This window comes from Papio anubis, chromosome 20 (assembly GCF_008728515.1).
Source record: "Papio anubis isolate 15944 chromosome 20, Panubis1.0, whole genome shotgun sequence".
Classification (NCBI taxonomy): Eukaryota; Metazoa; Chordata; class Mammalia; order Primates; family Cercopithecidae; genus Papio; species Papio anubis.
The window spans coordinates 42,427,273-42,443,723 of NC_044995.1; the positions used below are offsets into that span (position 1 = coordinate 42,427,273).

At 39.2% G+C, this 16,451-nt stretch overlaps 1 protein-coding gene across 27 annotated transcripts in view; it reads right to left on the reverse strand.

Annotated features, from left to right (window-relative positions):
• Positions 1–648: 648 nt before the first annotated feature.
• LOC101002450 (zinc finger protein 177) overlaps positions 649–16,451 on the reverse strand; it is a 67,082-nt gene continuing 51,279 nt past the window's right edge. For 13 of the 27 annotated variants that reach the window (XM_031659971.1, XM_021930646.2, XM_031659970.1 and 10 more), the window contains 5 exons: positions 10,008–10,149; positions 5,104–5,189; positions 3,841–3,921; positions 3,301–3,383; positions 649–2,778 (listed from right to left, as the gene is read on the reverse strand). In XM_031659971.1, the coding sequence (XP_031515831.1) occupies positions 1,669–2,778; positions 3,301–3,383; positions 3,841–3,921; positions 5,104–5,189; positions 10,008–10,149 (1,502 nt within the window). In that variant the 3' untranslated portion in view covers positions 649–1,668. Of the gene's footprint in view, positions 2,779–3,300; positions 3,384–3,840; positions 3,922–4,359; positions 4,487–5,103; positions 5,190–10,007; positions 10,150–16,451 lie in introns of those variants that run through there. The other 14 variants (XM_031659977.1, XM_009193402.3, XM_021930663.2 and 11 more) reach the window with 10 other exon arrangements.

Sequence of the window (16,451 nt, forward strand, 5' to 3'; positions counted from 1 at the left end):
AAAGGATTGTAAATGCACCAATCAACACTGTGTGTCTAGCTCAGGGATTGTAAACATACCAATGAGTACCCTGTCAAAACAGTCCAATCAGCTCTCTGTAAAGTGGACCAATCAGCAGGATGTGGGTGGGGTCAGATAAGGGAATAAAAGCAGGCTGCCTGAGCCAGCCAGCGGCAACCTGCTCAGGTCCCCTTCCACACTGGAAGCTTTGTTCTTACACTCTTTGCAATAAATCTTGCTGCCACTCACTCTTTGGGTCCACGCTGCCTTTATGAGCTGTAACACTCACCTTGAAGGTATGCAGCTTCACTCCTGAAGCCAGTGAGACCAGGAACCCACCAGGAAGAACGAACAACTCCAGACGTGCCACCTTTAAGAGCTGCCACACTCACCGCGAAGGTCTTCAGCTTCACTCCTGAAGCCAGCAAGGCCACGAACCCACCAGAAGGAAGAAACTGCGGACACACCATCTTTAAGAACTGTAACACTCACCATGAGGGTCTGTAGCTTCATTCTTGAAGTCAGTGAGACCAAGAACCCACCAATTCCGGACACAATACCACTCTCGATTATAGAGATCAGAAGACAAAGTTTGTAAATAGATGACTTTTTTTTTTTTTTTTTTTAAAGAGTTGGGGTCTCACACTCTTTTCCAGGCTGGAGTACAATGGTGCAAACATGGTTTATTGCATCCTCAACTTTTGGGCTCAAATGATCTTCCTGCCTCTGGCCTCCAGAATAGCTGAGGCTACAGGTGTGCAGCCGGTACCCAGCTAATTATTCATTTTTTTGGTAGAGATGGGGTCTGTGTTGCCTAGGCTGATTTTAAGCTCCTAGGTTTAAGCGATCCTTCTGCCTTAGAAAACACAGATATAACAGTTGGGACTGAAATCAGCTGAAAGAGGAACTTCCCACAAGAGTGGTTTAAACCACATGGCAGTTAATTTTTCTCTTGTAATATGAAACCCAGAGATAAGCAATACAGGATTAGTGCAACTAGATAATATTGCATCTCTCCTGTTGTTTCATTTAGTATCTTTTCTCTGGCCTCCTCTTGGTGTATATATTTTCTAGGAAATAAGGGATAAGACAGAGGGCAAATAGTTAAGAAAAAAAACGCCAGATGAGATATTCCCATTTCCATGAGCTTCCTCAGAAGCTGTATCCAGTGACTTCTGCCTACTTTGCATGGGCTAGGGATGTGGACACATTTGTAAGGAAAGCTGTAAGGAAAGCTGGGTGAAAACTGTCCACATTGCCAGCTTGAACTAAATAGTAAATTTTATTACTTAAAGAAGGGAGGAATGGATATTGAGACAGCAACTAGTTCTGTCTGCCTCAGTACATCAGTGTCCAGCAATTATGTTCAAATCTATATCACAAAGAATCTACATATTGAAGACCATGTATTCTGTTCACAATGGAATTAAACTGGAAAGATAACTATAAGATCTACATAATATAAGTTGTGAAACATATAAGAATGAAATACTCACTGACAAAAACAATCAGCACTGTAACATTTATAAGGTTTGTCCCAGTGTAACAGCCAGCCAGAGTTGGGCCAGAAGGCTGTTTCCATGTGGCCATAACAGGGCTTCTCTGCAATGTATGTTCTAAAGTGAGAAAGGAGGCATCAGGGGCAACAAACACTTTCCTGTCATCATTTCATTCATGGAGTTCCTGGCCAGTGTGAATTCGCTTGTGCATTATAAGGTTAGTGCTTGTGCTAAAGGCTTTTTCACACTGAATACATTTATAAGGCTTCTCTCCAGTGTGAGTTCTCACGTGTACCCTCAGGCAAGAGGAATTCCTAAAGGCCTTCCCACATTCTTTACACTCATAGGTTTTCTCACCAGTGTGAGTTCTCTTGTGCACAATAAGGTAAGAGCCTGTGCTGAAGGATTTTCCACACTGGTTACACTCATAAGGCTTCTCTCCAGTGTGAGAGCGTGTGTGTTTCTTAAGGGATGACTGATCAATGAAGGCTTTTCCACAGTCACTGCATTCATACGGTTTCTCTCCAGTGTGGGTTCTCACATGTTTCTGAAGGGATGAAGGAACAGTGAAAGCCTTCCCACATTCTTTACAGTCATAGGGTTTCTCTCCAGTGTGAGTTCTTTTGTGCACATTCAGATGAGAGCTCTGGCTAAAAGATTTTCCACAGTGATCACACTCATAAGGCTTCTCTCCAGTATGAGATCTCATGTGTTTCTTAAGAGAAGACTGAAAAATGAAGGCTTTCCCACAGTCACTGCATTCATAGGGCATCTCTCCAGTGTGAGTTCTGACACAGTTCTGAAGGGACAAAGGGTCAGTGAAAGTTTTCTCATGTTCATTGCATTCCAGACCCTCCTCCACACTACCAGTTTTTCTGTGGACACTAAGGGGAGATCTTTTGCCATAGTCACTGCATTCATTGCCTTTCTCTCCAGTAGGTATTTGCTCATGCACTGAGCAGGAAGAGTGTAGGCTGAAGGACATATCACATTGATCATACTCATGACACTTCTCTCCTGTGGGAGTTCTTAAGTGTTTCCCAAGGGATGACTCTTGATTGAAAGCTTTTCCACAATCAGTAAATTCAAGAGTGTTCTCTCCAATGTGAATGCTCACATGACTCCTAAGAGTTGAGGGATGGTTGAAGACTTTGCCATACTCTGTATATTTATAGCATTTCTCTCCCTTGCAATATCTTGTACAAATAAAGAGAGTGTTCTTTCTGAATTTCCCACAATGGTTACACTCCAGGGAGTTCTTACCAGGTTGATTTTCTGCCTATTGAAAAGGGAATAAGTGGTGACTAAAGGCTTTTTCACTTTCACCTTATTCACAGGAATTCTCTTCCATGAGGGTTCTGCCATATATAGGAAGCACATGATCATAACTGACATGTTTACCATTTTCAGTATGTGCACATGACTTTTGCCCTATTAGCTTTTTCGAGTTGAATAAGCCTAGTCCTCTGTCCAAGGCTCTATTCTTTCCCAGCAAAGGGCTTCTTTAATATAGTTTTTCTAATACTGAGTGAAGAATGAATGAATTATGTACTAAATACTTAACACTAAAATCATATTTAAGTAAATGTTTACTTGTGGTTATTCTCTGTGAGCCAGCAAGTGTTAACCTAGGTTTACACATTTCTCCAATTTCATGAAAATGAACTCTCTCCTGAGATAGCTTTCTGGTGAAAGCTTGGTGCCTGAACTCTTCTTACCCCTGCTTTGGGTGCTGATGTTTTAACTCATTGAAATTCCCAGACTTCTACAAAGACCAGGAATAATTCCTAGTAAGTCTTACCATGTTTATGCCATTGGATGTTTTTCCCCCAGGAATGTTCTGCACAGCAATTGCATCTTTTGATTTAAGTCGAGTTTCCCAGTCTGAAATAGCATAGGAAAATTTTTATAATTATTGGGAGAAAAGGTTGGGATGAAAGAAAAAGGAAGCGAGACCCTATAGATTTTGTTTTCTGCAAGTAGAGGAATGTGAGAGAGAAGACACAACCAGTGATTCACCAGTGATAGGAACAAGCAGTAGAAATGGGAGGTATTTTAGTTGGAAAGGATTGTGGAGGTTGGGAAATAAGACAGTATTATCTGGAAAATAGGGAGAACTAAACAAAAGGCATTCATGGAAATGTTACATTTAAGGAGGAGTTAAAACTTTTCTCAGAGACCAAATTAACACATGAATGATTGGACAGATGGTGAAACAGGAAGGAAGCTCATGTAATGGCCTCAGATTTCTTTTCCTGCACTGAGTGACATTCCCAAATGTACCAACCCTCAATGGCCAAGGCCGTACTCTGTTCTGCCCAGGGATCACCTGCACAGTCACCTTGTAGAATTCCTCTTTCATCTGTCTTCAGCTCTTCTTGATCCACCTTGGAGATCAGACTGTGTCTGCAGAGCTGATACCCTGCTCGTGCAGAAAGAGAGGATGTGGGAGAAATGTGTGAGAATTAAATATTCCACAAAACTGACTGCCATACTTTGACTTTAATTAAAGGACTGCTAAAATAGTCAAGTGCAGCTTTAGGAACAGCAAAACAATCAGAGCTGAGTTCTTTCTTTCACAAAGACCAAAAAGCATAGTCCATGCCCTATACGGAAGTGACCCTTGAAACCTATACACAAGATCAGACACAGATCACAAATTACCTAAAGCTATTAGTGATAGAGAAAATGAAATCAGTGCATTTTCATGGGAAGCCACTGGACTGCCCCCTCAAGGGCAGGGACCATTCATTTTGCGGTTAACCACCATATTGCCATTCTTTTCACAGATTCTGGAATACAATATGCGCTTAGGAACTATCTGCTACGTAAACAAATGAAGGAATGAGGCCAGCCTTACCCACTGAGGCCAGGTTCCTAAAGTTCTCCAGCATCACATCTTTGTATAGATTTTTTTGAGCAGGGTCCAGCAATGCCCACTCCTCCTGGGAAAAGTCCACTGCCACTTCCTGGAAGGTCACGGAGTTCTAAAACATCACATACATATTCTGGCTCAGCCGATGACCATTTTTGACAATATACCAGGAGAATGGTGGGTGAGGCTGACAGGACTGGAGAGAAGACCCAGGGCACTGGAAACTCAGACATACATCAGAGGCCTTCTATTAATTTGCCTTAAAGCTGACTTCTCAGAACTCTCTTTAAATCCTACTCCCTGGGCCATTTCATTCAGGGTCATGGTCAAAACAGCTTTTCTAAAATATGGTTGGCTTGATCTTTGCACAGTGAGGCTGTGAGGACTCTCTTGGTCTTATTCAGATCCAGAATAGATAGGGCATACTGTAGGAATGCAAGAAATACTTGAGAAATGATAAACAGTTTTCCTAGTAAAAGTCTTTGTTTACAGCACTCACTCAAGTATGGAATTCATACTCAAAAATATGGAAGAATATCTGGAGAACGTTAACAAATGTGGGAACACAAGCCTTTCCCAGGGATTCCCTCTTCCACATGAAGCAGCCTGGGAACTGCGGAAGATGAAGCCAGCTCAGATTGGGCTGTGAAGCTTCAGGTCAGGGGCAAGAGATGTGTTATTTTCAGGAATGGCAGTGTGCTTTTGGAAATCGAGAAATTTCTTGTGTACCTGTGACCAGGTTGTCAGCCACCCTGCAGCCATTCTTCCTCCTGTAGGTTTCCTTCCTGGCTGGGCAGAGTCCTAAGCAGGCAGAGCTAGAGGAGAAAACAGAAGCCATTAGAGTCTAGGCCTGCTAGATATTCAACACTAGCAGGCTCGGAAGCTTCTTCATACTGAAGAGTATACACACACATAGAGTTTGGTTACAATTTGTCTCCTTATCCAAGAACACAGTATATCCTCAAATTAGAAATATAGTATGCATTTTTCATTTTTTCTTATTGGACTTTTTTCTAGCCTGAACCACTAAAAAGGCTTATGACTGCTAACAGCTCAGGAGGAATGAGCCTCTAAAGTGCAAAACTCTCTCTGAATACCATTTACCTGTGACAGAAACCAGGACTCACTGGGGAAATAGCTGAGTCTGGTATAGAATAAGAAATCTTCAAGATGAGTTTGGAATATCTTATATCGCACCTCACTTTCCTCATTGTTAGAATAGCAGAGACTTCATAGGGTTGGGCTGAGTTAATATCCCTAAATTACTTACAATAATAAGGAGTAACTCCTAAGGACCATAAAGGTGAGCATATTTGCATTTCATAATAAAAGGGTGACATTCCAGAACAACATTTAGTACACTTAGCTGTGTATGTGAAGTCATCAAAACCTGCTGCAAATCTTCCAGGACTCTGTCTTCTTAACTCAGTAGCCTACCTTCAAGGCCCAGTTTGCCTGCCCGATTTTACTCTTTAAACTTTTTTGTTGTAAACGAAGACAAATATGCACCAATCTAGGCCTACATAGGGTTAGGATCATGAATATCACTGTCTTACACCTTCTATCGTGTCCCATTTAAAGTATTCAGGGGCAATAAACATGCATGGAGCTGACATCTATGGTGACAATGCCTTCTGGAATCTCTTCTGAAGCATCTGCTTGAGGTTGTTTTTGAGTTAACTCATCTTTTTTAGTAAGTAGAAGGAATACACTCTAAAATAATATAAATAGTATAAAAATAATATAAACCAGTAATGTGGTCACTTATTACTATTATCCGTTATTATGTACTGTATATAATCTGTACTGTACATAATCATATGTACTATGGTTACATGACTGATAGTGCAGGTTTAAACCACGACATGTGAGTAATGTGCTTTACAATGTTACATTGGCTATGTCACTAGGTGATTGGAATATTTTAAGCACCATTATGAGACCACTGTCACATATGTGGTCCATCGCTGACCAAAATGTCTTTATGCAGTGCATGACTGTACTACCAACCAAGAATGTTTTACCTGCCAAAAATGGCCTTCAGAAATGAAGGGACAAAAACTTCCTTGGACAAACAAAAGATGAGGGGCTTCATGAGTAATGGAGCTGATTTATAGGAAATAGTAAATTCTTCAGCTTAAAAGAAAGGACACTTGGTAACATGAAAACATATAAAATTATAAAACCCACTGGGATAAAGGTAATTATACACTCAATCCAGATTACCCTAATACTGTAACAGTAGTATCTAAATAACTTATAACTCTAGTATAAAAGATTAAAATATTAAAAAGTTATAATTTGTTAATACACAATATAGAAAGATGTAAATTGTGACATCAAAAACATAAAATGTGGGAAATGGAAGTAAGAGTATAAATTGTATGCAATCAAAGCTAAGCTGTTAACAGCTTAAAACAGACTATTGAAACTACAGGATGTTTTAAGCTTCATAGTAGCCACAAAGCAAGAACCTATACTATGGAGAAAAGAGAAAGGAATCAAAGCATATCACTACAGAAAGTCATCAAATCACAAAGGAAGACAGGAAGGGAGGAAGAAAGGAACATAACATCTGTACAACAGCCACAAAAGAATGAATAAAACGGCAACAGTAAGTACTTACTTATCAATAATTACTTTAAATATAAATGTACTCAGGAGGCTGAGGCGGGAGGATCACTTGAGAGCAGGCAGGAGTTTGAGACCAGCCTAGGCAACATAGCAAGACCACATCTCTATAGAAAATAATTTAAAAAAATTATCTGGGTGCAGTGGCATCTGCCTGTAGTTCCAGCTATTTGGTAGGCTAGGGTGGGAGGATTGCTTGAACTTGGGAGTGGTCGGAGTATGATCATGCCACTGCACTCCTCCTGGGTGACAGAAATCCTATCTCCTTAAAGCAAACAAAAAAGTAAATGGATTAAATTCTCTAGTCAAAATATATAGTAGCTGACTGGATTAAAAAAGAAAGACCTAAGGTATATGCTGCCTACAAGAAACTCACTATAGCTTTAAGAATGCATGTATCCTGAAAGTAAAAAGATGGGAAAAGACATTCCACGTAAATGGGAACCAAAGAGAGCAAGGGTGAGTAGGAAAGATCTTATACAGCTTAATGTTACACCTCAAGTTACTAGAAAAAGCAGCAGCTAAGCCCAAAGTCAGCAGAAGGAAACAAGAAGAAACTAAGCCCAAAGCCAGTAGAAGGAAGGAAATTAATAATAAAGATCATAGCAGAAATAAATGAGAAAGAGATAAGACAACAGAAAAGATCGATGAAACTGAAAGTTGGTTGTATGAAAAGATAAACCAACAAAAACCTTTAGCCAGACTACCTAAGATTAAAATAGACAAGACTGAAGTAAAATTAGAAATGAAAGAGAAGGCATTACAACTGGTAACTACAGTGCCAGGCGCGGTGGCTCACGCCTGTAATCCCAGCACTTTGGGAGGCCGAGGCGGGCGGATCACGAGGTCAGGAGATCCAGACCATCCTGGCTAACCCGGTGAAACCCCGTCTCTACTAAAAAATACAAAAAACTAGCCGGGCGAGGTGGCGGGCACCTGTACTCCCAGCTACTCAGGAGGCTGAGGCGGGAGAATGGCGTGAACCCGGGAGGCGGAGCTTGCAGTGAGCTGAGATCTGGCCACTGCACTCCAGGCTGGGCGACAGAGCAAGACTTCTGTCTCAAGAAAAAAAAAAAAAAATCAACTGGTAACTACAGAAATACAAAGGATTGTGAGACTATAATGAAACATTATATGCCAAAAAATTGGATAATCTAGAATAAATGGATAAATTCCTAAAAACACATAACCTGCTAAGACTGAATCATAAATAGAAAACCTGACAAGATCAATAAGAGTACAGAGATTAAATCAGTGAGGAAAAATCTTCCATCAGAGAAAAGCCCAGGACTTGGTGGCTTCACTGTTGAATTCTACCAAACATTTAAAGAATAATCCTTCTCAAACTTTTCCAAAAAAATGGAAGAAGAGCCCAACCAAGCTCTTCATTAAACTCATTTTATGAGGTCAGCATTACACTGATACCAAAGCCAGAAAAAAACACTGTCTAACAGCAAAAAACTACAAGCCAATATCCCTACTGAAAATAGATGCAAAACTCCTCAATAAAATACTAGCAAACCATATTCAACAGTACATTAAAAGGATCATACACCATGATCAAGTGGGATTTATCCCAGAAATACAAGGATAGTTCAAGATACGCAAAATCAATGTGATACGCCATACTAACAGAATGAAGGATAAAAACTATATGATCATTAGAATAGATGCAGAAAAAGCACTTGGTAAAACTCAGCATTCTTCTGTGATAAAAACCCTCAACAAATTAGTTATAGAAGGAATGCACTTCAATACCAGTAAAGGCCATAGGTGACAAAGCCACAGCTTACAGTCAATTATAAAAAATTGGAGGCTTTTCCTCTAAGATTGGGAACAAGATGCCCATCCTCGCCACTTCCAGTCAACATACGACTGGAAGTTCTAGGCAGAACAATTATGCAAGAAAACAAAAGGCATCTACATTGGAAAAGAAGTAAAATTATCTGTTTGTAGATGACATGATAGTTTGATGTAGTTTCAGTTCATTATTTTTGCCTTTCTTGCCTGTCCTTTCGGTGTCAACTCCTTTAAAAAAACCAGTCAAGACCAGCCTGACCAACATGGTGAAACCCCGCCTCTACTAAAATGCAAAAATTAGCCAGGTGTGGTGGCGGGTGCCTGTAATCCCAGCTACTCGGGAGGGTGAGGCAGGAGAATCACTTGAACCTTGAACCTGGGAGACAGAGCGAGACTCTCTCAAAAAAAAAAAAAAAAACTGAATTATGAAAGGAAGCAAGGGAGAAAACGGATGTAGTAAGAATGGCAAAATGGTGACAATCATGGAAGCTGGGTGGTAGGTACATAGTAGCTTCATCATAGCACTCTATTCCTGGGTATGACTGAAAATCCACGGTGAAAAGTTTTTTAAAAAGAAAGTAAAATTTCCATATGAAAACATGAAGCAAGGAACTGTACCTGTCAGGCATAATAGAAAGAAAATCTCTCTTGAGGATTTGTATATACAAGTGCTCTCTTTTAGGTTTCAGTCCAAATTCATTTGTGTAGTTCAAACAACCTCAAGAGAATAATTTCACTTTAAGAGGGTCCTAAGTGGCATTGTCCCCAAGCAACTAGTGCAAGCAAATGGACCTATCTCTGGAAAATCAACTTTAAGTCAGGTCTTGAGAAAAAAATCTTATATGCAAAGTTCTAAGTAAACTGAGGCAGGCACAGTTTAAGAAACAAACACAAATACGCAATGTACCATGTGTAAGACACAACTAAAACACAGCTATCAGGTGGAAAAGCCTAACACTTCAGATATTATCCTTTTAGACATACTTTAAAAAATATAAAAGCTTAAAGAAATTAACAAAAATTTGGATGTGGAATAAGATACTATAAAATGGTTAATTAGTTTAAAAAGCAATTTTTAGAAATGAAAAATAAACCCACTGAAATGAGAAATTCAATGCCAGTATTAACTACTAGATTAGAATTTTGATAGCACTATTAGATGAAAACCTAGCAATTTTCTTGAAGTAGTGAAACACACTAACCTTTGGGTACTGGAAGTATTATAAGCCCCAAGCTGAATACATAAAAAGAAATCCACATCTAATTTCATTATAGATTTTTCTTCCTTGGTATTTGATTTTTTTCCATAATTTCCAAAGCAGCCAGGGGAAAAACACACGTCACCTATAAAAGGAAAAACAGACTGATAGTTGATGTCTCAACAGCAACAATGGACATCAGAAGAAAGCAGGACTATGTCTTCAGTGTGCTGAGAAAAAAATGACTTATCAACCTAGAATGCTAGACAGTTAAACTATCTAGCTGCTCTTTATAGGAAATACAAAGATAACCAGTTTAAGCAATGAAAACAAACCAGTCAGCCAAATCCAAATATTATGTGGGACATTTTAAGAACAAATAACTTTATTTTTTCAATAATTATCAGTGGATTAAAAAAATGAAAAGGGAGGAGGAAGAGAACAGACACAACAGAAACTTAAGGGGTATAAAATAAAAAAAATGGAGACCCTGTTAAGCTTCTCATTTGAACAAACCAAACGTAAAAAGATATTTTGTAGCCAATCAGGGAACATCAGACTTTGTTAGTTGGGATAATGGAGTAGTGGTGATGAACCAAGTAGAGATGCACAGTTAGTAATTTACTGAAGAAATGACAGGATGTCTGGAATTTGCTTTAAAAACAAATCTGGGGGAAAAAAACAGCATTATCCAATACTATTTATTTGCAGTAACTGCTAATACAGCAACCACTAATCATGTATGGACAGCTACTGAACACTTGAAATGAGGTTAGTGTTAAACTTTAAGCATTTAAACTTCAATAGCCACACGAGGCTAGTGGCTACTGTATTGGACAGCTAAGGGCTAGATGATGCAAGATGAGCAAAATATTGGTAACTGTCAAAGCTGGGTGTTAAGGACGTGAGAATTCATTATACAGTCAGCCCGCTACACGACCACAGATCAAAAATATGTGGAAAAAAGATGAATGCTTGTGTCTGTACCAAACATGCAGACTTTCCCCCTTGCTATTATTCCTTAAACAACACAGCATAACTATTTATGGTCCAGCACAGTGGCTCACACCAGTAATCCCAGCACTTTGGGAAGCTGAGGCAGGAGGATGCCTTGAAGTCAGGAGTTCAAGACTAGCCTGGGCAATAAAGCAGAACCCTGTCTCTACAAAATATATATATTTATATATATATATATTTTTTTCTTAAAGTTATCCAGGTGTGGTGGTGCATGCCTGTGGTCCCAGCCACTTGGGAGGCTAAGGTGGGAGGATTACCTGAGTCCAGGAGTTTCATGCTGCAGTGAGCTATGATCACAACACTGCACTCCAGCCTGAGCAACAGAATGAGACTCCATCTCTTAAAAAAAACCAAAAGACCAACCAACCACTTACATAACACTTATTGTACTAGGTACTATAAGTAATCTGGGGATGACTTAAAGTAAATGGGAGGGAAAACATAGCATTTATGGGAGGATGTGTATAGGTTATATGCAAATAAAATGCGATTTTATATAAGGAATTTGTGACTGTGGAGTTTGGAAGCCCTGTGGGGGTCCAGGAACCAGTCCCCCATGGATACGAGAGACACCTGTACTATTCTACTTCTGTGGAGAATTAAAAATTTTCATGATTAAAAGCTTAAAAAATATACAAGGAGAGTTATATAAAGGCATTTTAAAATAAAGACTTGAGACAACGTACCCATCAAAAAAGACCATCACAGAAGTAAATTAAAAGTACTTCAGGAGATAGGAATTGGAAGACCCAAAATGTTAAGTAGAATGAACACAGGTAAAATGGATAAAATTAAGGAAACCTTTATTATATAAAATGATAATAATATCCAATTTGTGAGATGGAAAAATAAGCTCAATCCTAATACTAAATAATACATAAATTGGGAAGGAGGCTGTATGTTCCTTGTATTCTTCCACTGGGGACTCACAATATTGATTAGCTTTAGACTGTAAGTATGCATGATAAAATAGGGTAAAAATTCAAAGGATGGACATAGTGAGTTTAACTCACAGTCTAGAAGAGAAAATGGAATTAGGTTTTAAAAAAAAAAAAAACCCTCAATTCCAAAGGTAAGAAAAATAAGGGAAATGAAACAAAAAAATAGGTCAAATGAAAAGCACAATGTAGTAAGATGGTAGAAAATGTCTGACTTTATCAGTAAGTGTACAAATGGGCTAAATTCTGCAGTTTAAAAAGACTGTCCTGGTAGATTAAGATAAACTCCAGCTCTATGTTATTTCATTAGATGCACTAAAACCCACAACACCACATAAAAACTGAGTCTCGCTGAGGTGGAGTGGATCACATGAAGTCAGGAGTTTGAGACCAGCCTGACCAACATGGAGAAATCCCGTCACTGCCAAAAAAAAAAAAAATACAAAATTTGCCAGGCTTGGTGGTGTATGCCTGTAATACCAGCTACTCGGGAGGCTGAGGCAGGAGAATCACTTGAACCCGGGAGGTGGAGGTTGCGGGAGCTGAGATTGCACCACTGCACTCCAGCCTGGGCAACAAGAGCGAAACTCCATCTCAAAAAAGAAAAAAACAAAACAAAACAAAACAAAACTGAGTCTCAAAAATAAGAAAGATATATCAGGTGAATATTAACCAAAATAAAGTTTGCTAAATTAATTTTATACATTTTAAGATAGCACTATTAGAGGTAATGATATGAGGATGTAAAGTACCAATTAGGAAGATATAAAATTCTAGTCTCATAAAACTCATAAAGCAGAAGCTAGTACAATTAAAGAAGAAATAACACAAATCATCAACACTTTAAGACTTTCAAACACTGCTTAGCGATAGATCATATGAAAAAAGGATATGAAGATTTGAACAATACAGTAAGTATGTTTAATCTAGCACACTGAGGGATACGACTGAATGTATTGAGTATACCAGACATTCTTTTGAAGCGCAAATGAAGTGTTTATAAAAACTGACCATACTGTATGGTAAATATACTGTAAAGCTTGTCTTCAACCTTTCAAAATTTGGTATATAAAACATCAAGTGCCCCTTAAATATATACACCTACTATGTGCCCACAAAAATTTTTTTTTTTTTTTTTTGAGACGGAGTCTCGCTCTGCCGCCCAGGCTGGAGTGCAGTGGCCGGATCTCAGCTCACTGCAAGCTCCGCCTCCCGGGTTCACGCCATTCTCCTGCCTCAGCCTCCCAAGTAGCTGGGACTACAGGCGTCCGCCACCTCGCCCGGCTATTTTTTTGTATTTTTTAGTAGAGACGGGGTTTCACCGTGTTAGCCAGGATGGTCTCGATCTCCTGACCTCGTGATCCGCCCGTCTCGGCCTCCCAAAGTGCTGGGATTACAGGCTTGAGCCACCGCGCCCGGCCTATGCCCACAAAAATTAAAAATTAAAAAAATTAGAAAAAGATTTGGTATACAGACACGTTCTCTGACATGTCTTAATTACAATGTAATTAAGTTGTAAGTTAATTACAAGAGATTACGTTGCACTATATGAAATGGCTGTTTTGGTAGTTTAAAACTGTGGTTGAATGTTAGTGGTTTCATATTTTTCAGGCAAATAGAAAAAAGTAACACATTTGGAATTAAGAACACATCACACTTCCAAAGAACTTATGGTTTTATAAAAGAATTGAATTAGAAAATACATAATACTATGGTTATTGATTAGTTCTAAGTACCACAACTTGTAGAATGTACCTAAACTGGTCCATAGGAAAAAAATAAGCTTTACATGTTTATATTAGAAAAGAAGTGAAGTTAAAAATTAACTTAAGTGGTTGGAGCAGGAATAGCAAAAAATACTATGATGAACTAGAAAACAACAGTATCACTCAGGCGACAAACTGGTTCTTTGAAAGCTACTAGGAAAAAAATCAGGCAAAACTCTTCAAAGAAAAAGAGAGAAAAACACAACTATAGATGTTGCAGAGATTAAACAAGACATGAATAACCTTAATCAAATTCAAAACTTTCAGGAAATAAATTGATTCCTACAGAAATATAACTTACCAAAACTGACTATGTAGAAATTACAATAAAAAGAACTAGCTGGTGATGGTTGAGTAACACTGTGAATGCAATTAATGCCACTAACTTGTACATTTAAAAATGATTAAAATGCCAAATTTGGCTTTAGATATTTTACCACAATTTAAAAAACGTAAAAGAAAGAAGATTCTAGACTGATGCTGTCAGCAAGGCGCTAGGTCTTCCCAGCTTAACTCACTGCCCAGACATTCTTCTTTTAAAATAGAAAACAAAACTGGATTATTTAGGTATTCACCAAAAAACACCATGCTCAAAGGCTTTATCAGTCAGTTATGCCACTCAAAGAAGAAAGAATTCTAGGCCGGGCGCGGTGGCTCAAGCCTGTAATCCCAGCACTTTGGGAGGCCGAGGCGGGCGGATCACGAGGTCAGGAGATCGAGACCATCCTGGCTAACACAGTGAAACCCCGTCTCTACTAAAAATACAAAAAATTAGCCGGGCGTGGTGGCGGCGCCTGTAGTCCCAGCTACTCGGGAGGCTGAGGCAGGAGAATGGCGTAAACCCGGGAGGTGGAGCTTGCAGTGAGCCGAGATCGCGCCACTGCACTCCAGCCTGGGCGACAGAGTGAGACTCCGCCTCAAAAAAAAAAAAAAAAAAGAAAGAATTCTAGTCTGGATGAAAATCTTCCAGAGATTAGGCATATTTATGAGACTCTGGTTACTTAAACTACACTTCAATGTAATTCGTCACTAACGTTTGCATTATGTTAGGTATAGATAACTTATCCACTCTATAGGCGAGAGTTGGGTATTTGGAAGGTTTAATATAGCCTTTATGCAAACCCCAGAACTCTGTATGGTTCAAAATGTCATGTTTGCATTTGATTATTCTATTAACAGCAGTTTACAATATTACAAGGGGAAAAAATGGTCACTTTTAAACTAATTTCACAAAACAGTTTAACTTATCAAAGGGATTACAGTGATTAACAGTATAAAAGGAAGAATGTTCTCGGAGATTGGCATACTGATATCAAACATGACAAGGCCACTTTAAGTAAACAAAATCATAGGCAAATTTCAACATAGATTCAGATATTCTAAGGAAAATAAGTCCAAATAAAAAATGTCAATAAATAGGAAAGATAGTACAACAGAATTAAGTTAGGTTTACCAGAGGAATACAAGAGATGCTTACTATTAGAAAATCAATCAATATAATTTGCTTCATTAATAGAGCAAAAGAAAACCAGGATGATCAACTCAAAGTGATAAAAACCAGTATCACATAATGATTTCAAAAATAAATGTTTTCAGCCTGAAAACTTTCAGGCTGAATTTAATTCAGCCAGCTTCTTTATTTATTTATTTTTGAGACGGAGTCTTGATCTGTTTCCCAGGCTGGAGTTCAGTGGCATGATCTCTGCTCACTGCAACCTCTGCCTCCCGGATTCAGGCGATTCTCCTGCCTCAGCCTCCCAAGTAGCTGGGACTACAGATGCGTGCCAGCATGCCTGGCTACATTTTTGTATTTCTAGTAGAGACGGAGTTTCACCGTGTTAGCCAGGATGGTCTCAGTCTCCTGACCTCATGATCCGCCCGCCTCGGCCTCCGGAAGTGCTGGGATTACAGGCGTGAGCCACTACACCCAGCCTCAGCTGAATTTTTAAAACACAATTCAAAGATGGGCAAAATGATCTGAATGAACATTTTTCTAAAGATAAAAAGGTCAACTGCACATGAAAAGATGCTAAACATCATTAGTCACCAGGGACATGCAAATCAAAACCACATTAAGATACCACTTCACACACTAAGGTGAGTGTAATTAAAAAGACAAGTGTTGAGGATGTGGAGAAATTCTTGTTTTTTGTGGAGGCGAGTGAAGTGGTGCTGCCACATTGGAAAACAGCCTGGCATTTCACCAGAAGATTAAACATAAAAGTTCGTCTCATGAACAAGCCATTCCACTCCTAGGTATATACCCAAAAGAAATATTCACAGCAGCAGTATTCATAATAGCCAAAAAGGAGAAACAACCCAAATGTCTATCAATTGATGAATGGATAAATGAAAATGCGGTGTATCCATACAATGGACTACCATTTGACAACAGAAAGGAATGAAGGCCAGGCATGGTGGTTCATGCCTGTAATCCTCAGCACTAAGGGAGGCTGTGGTGGGTGGACCACATGAACCCAGGAGTTCAGACCAGCCTGGTAACACAGTAAGACTCAATCTCTACCAAAAATTTAAAAAATTAGCTGGGCTTGGTGGCCCACACATGTGGTCCTACCTACTCAGGAGGCTGAGGTGGGAGGCCAAACTAGGAAGGTCGAAGGCACCACTGCACTCCAGCCTGGGTGACAGAGCAAGATCTCCTCTCATTAAAAAAAAAAAAAGGAATGAGGCTGGGCACGGGGGCTCACACCTGTAGTCTCAGCACT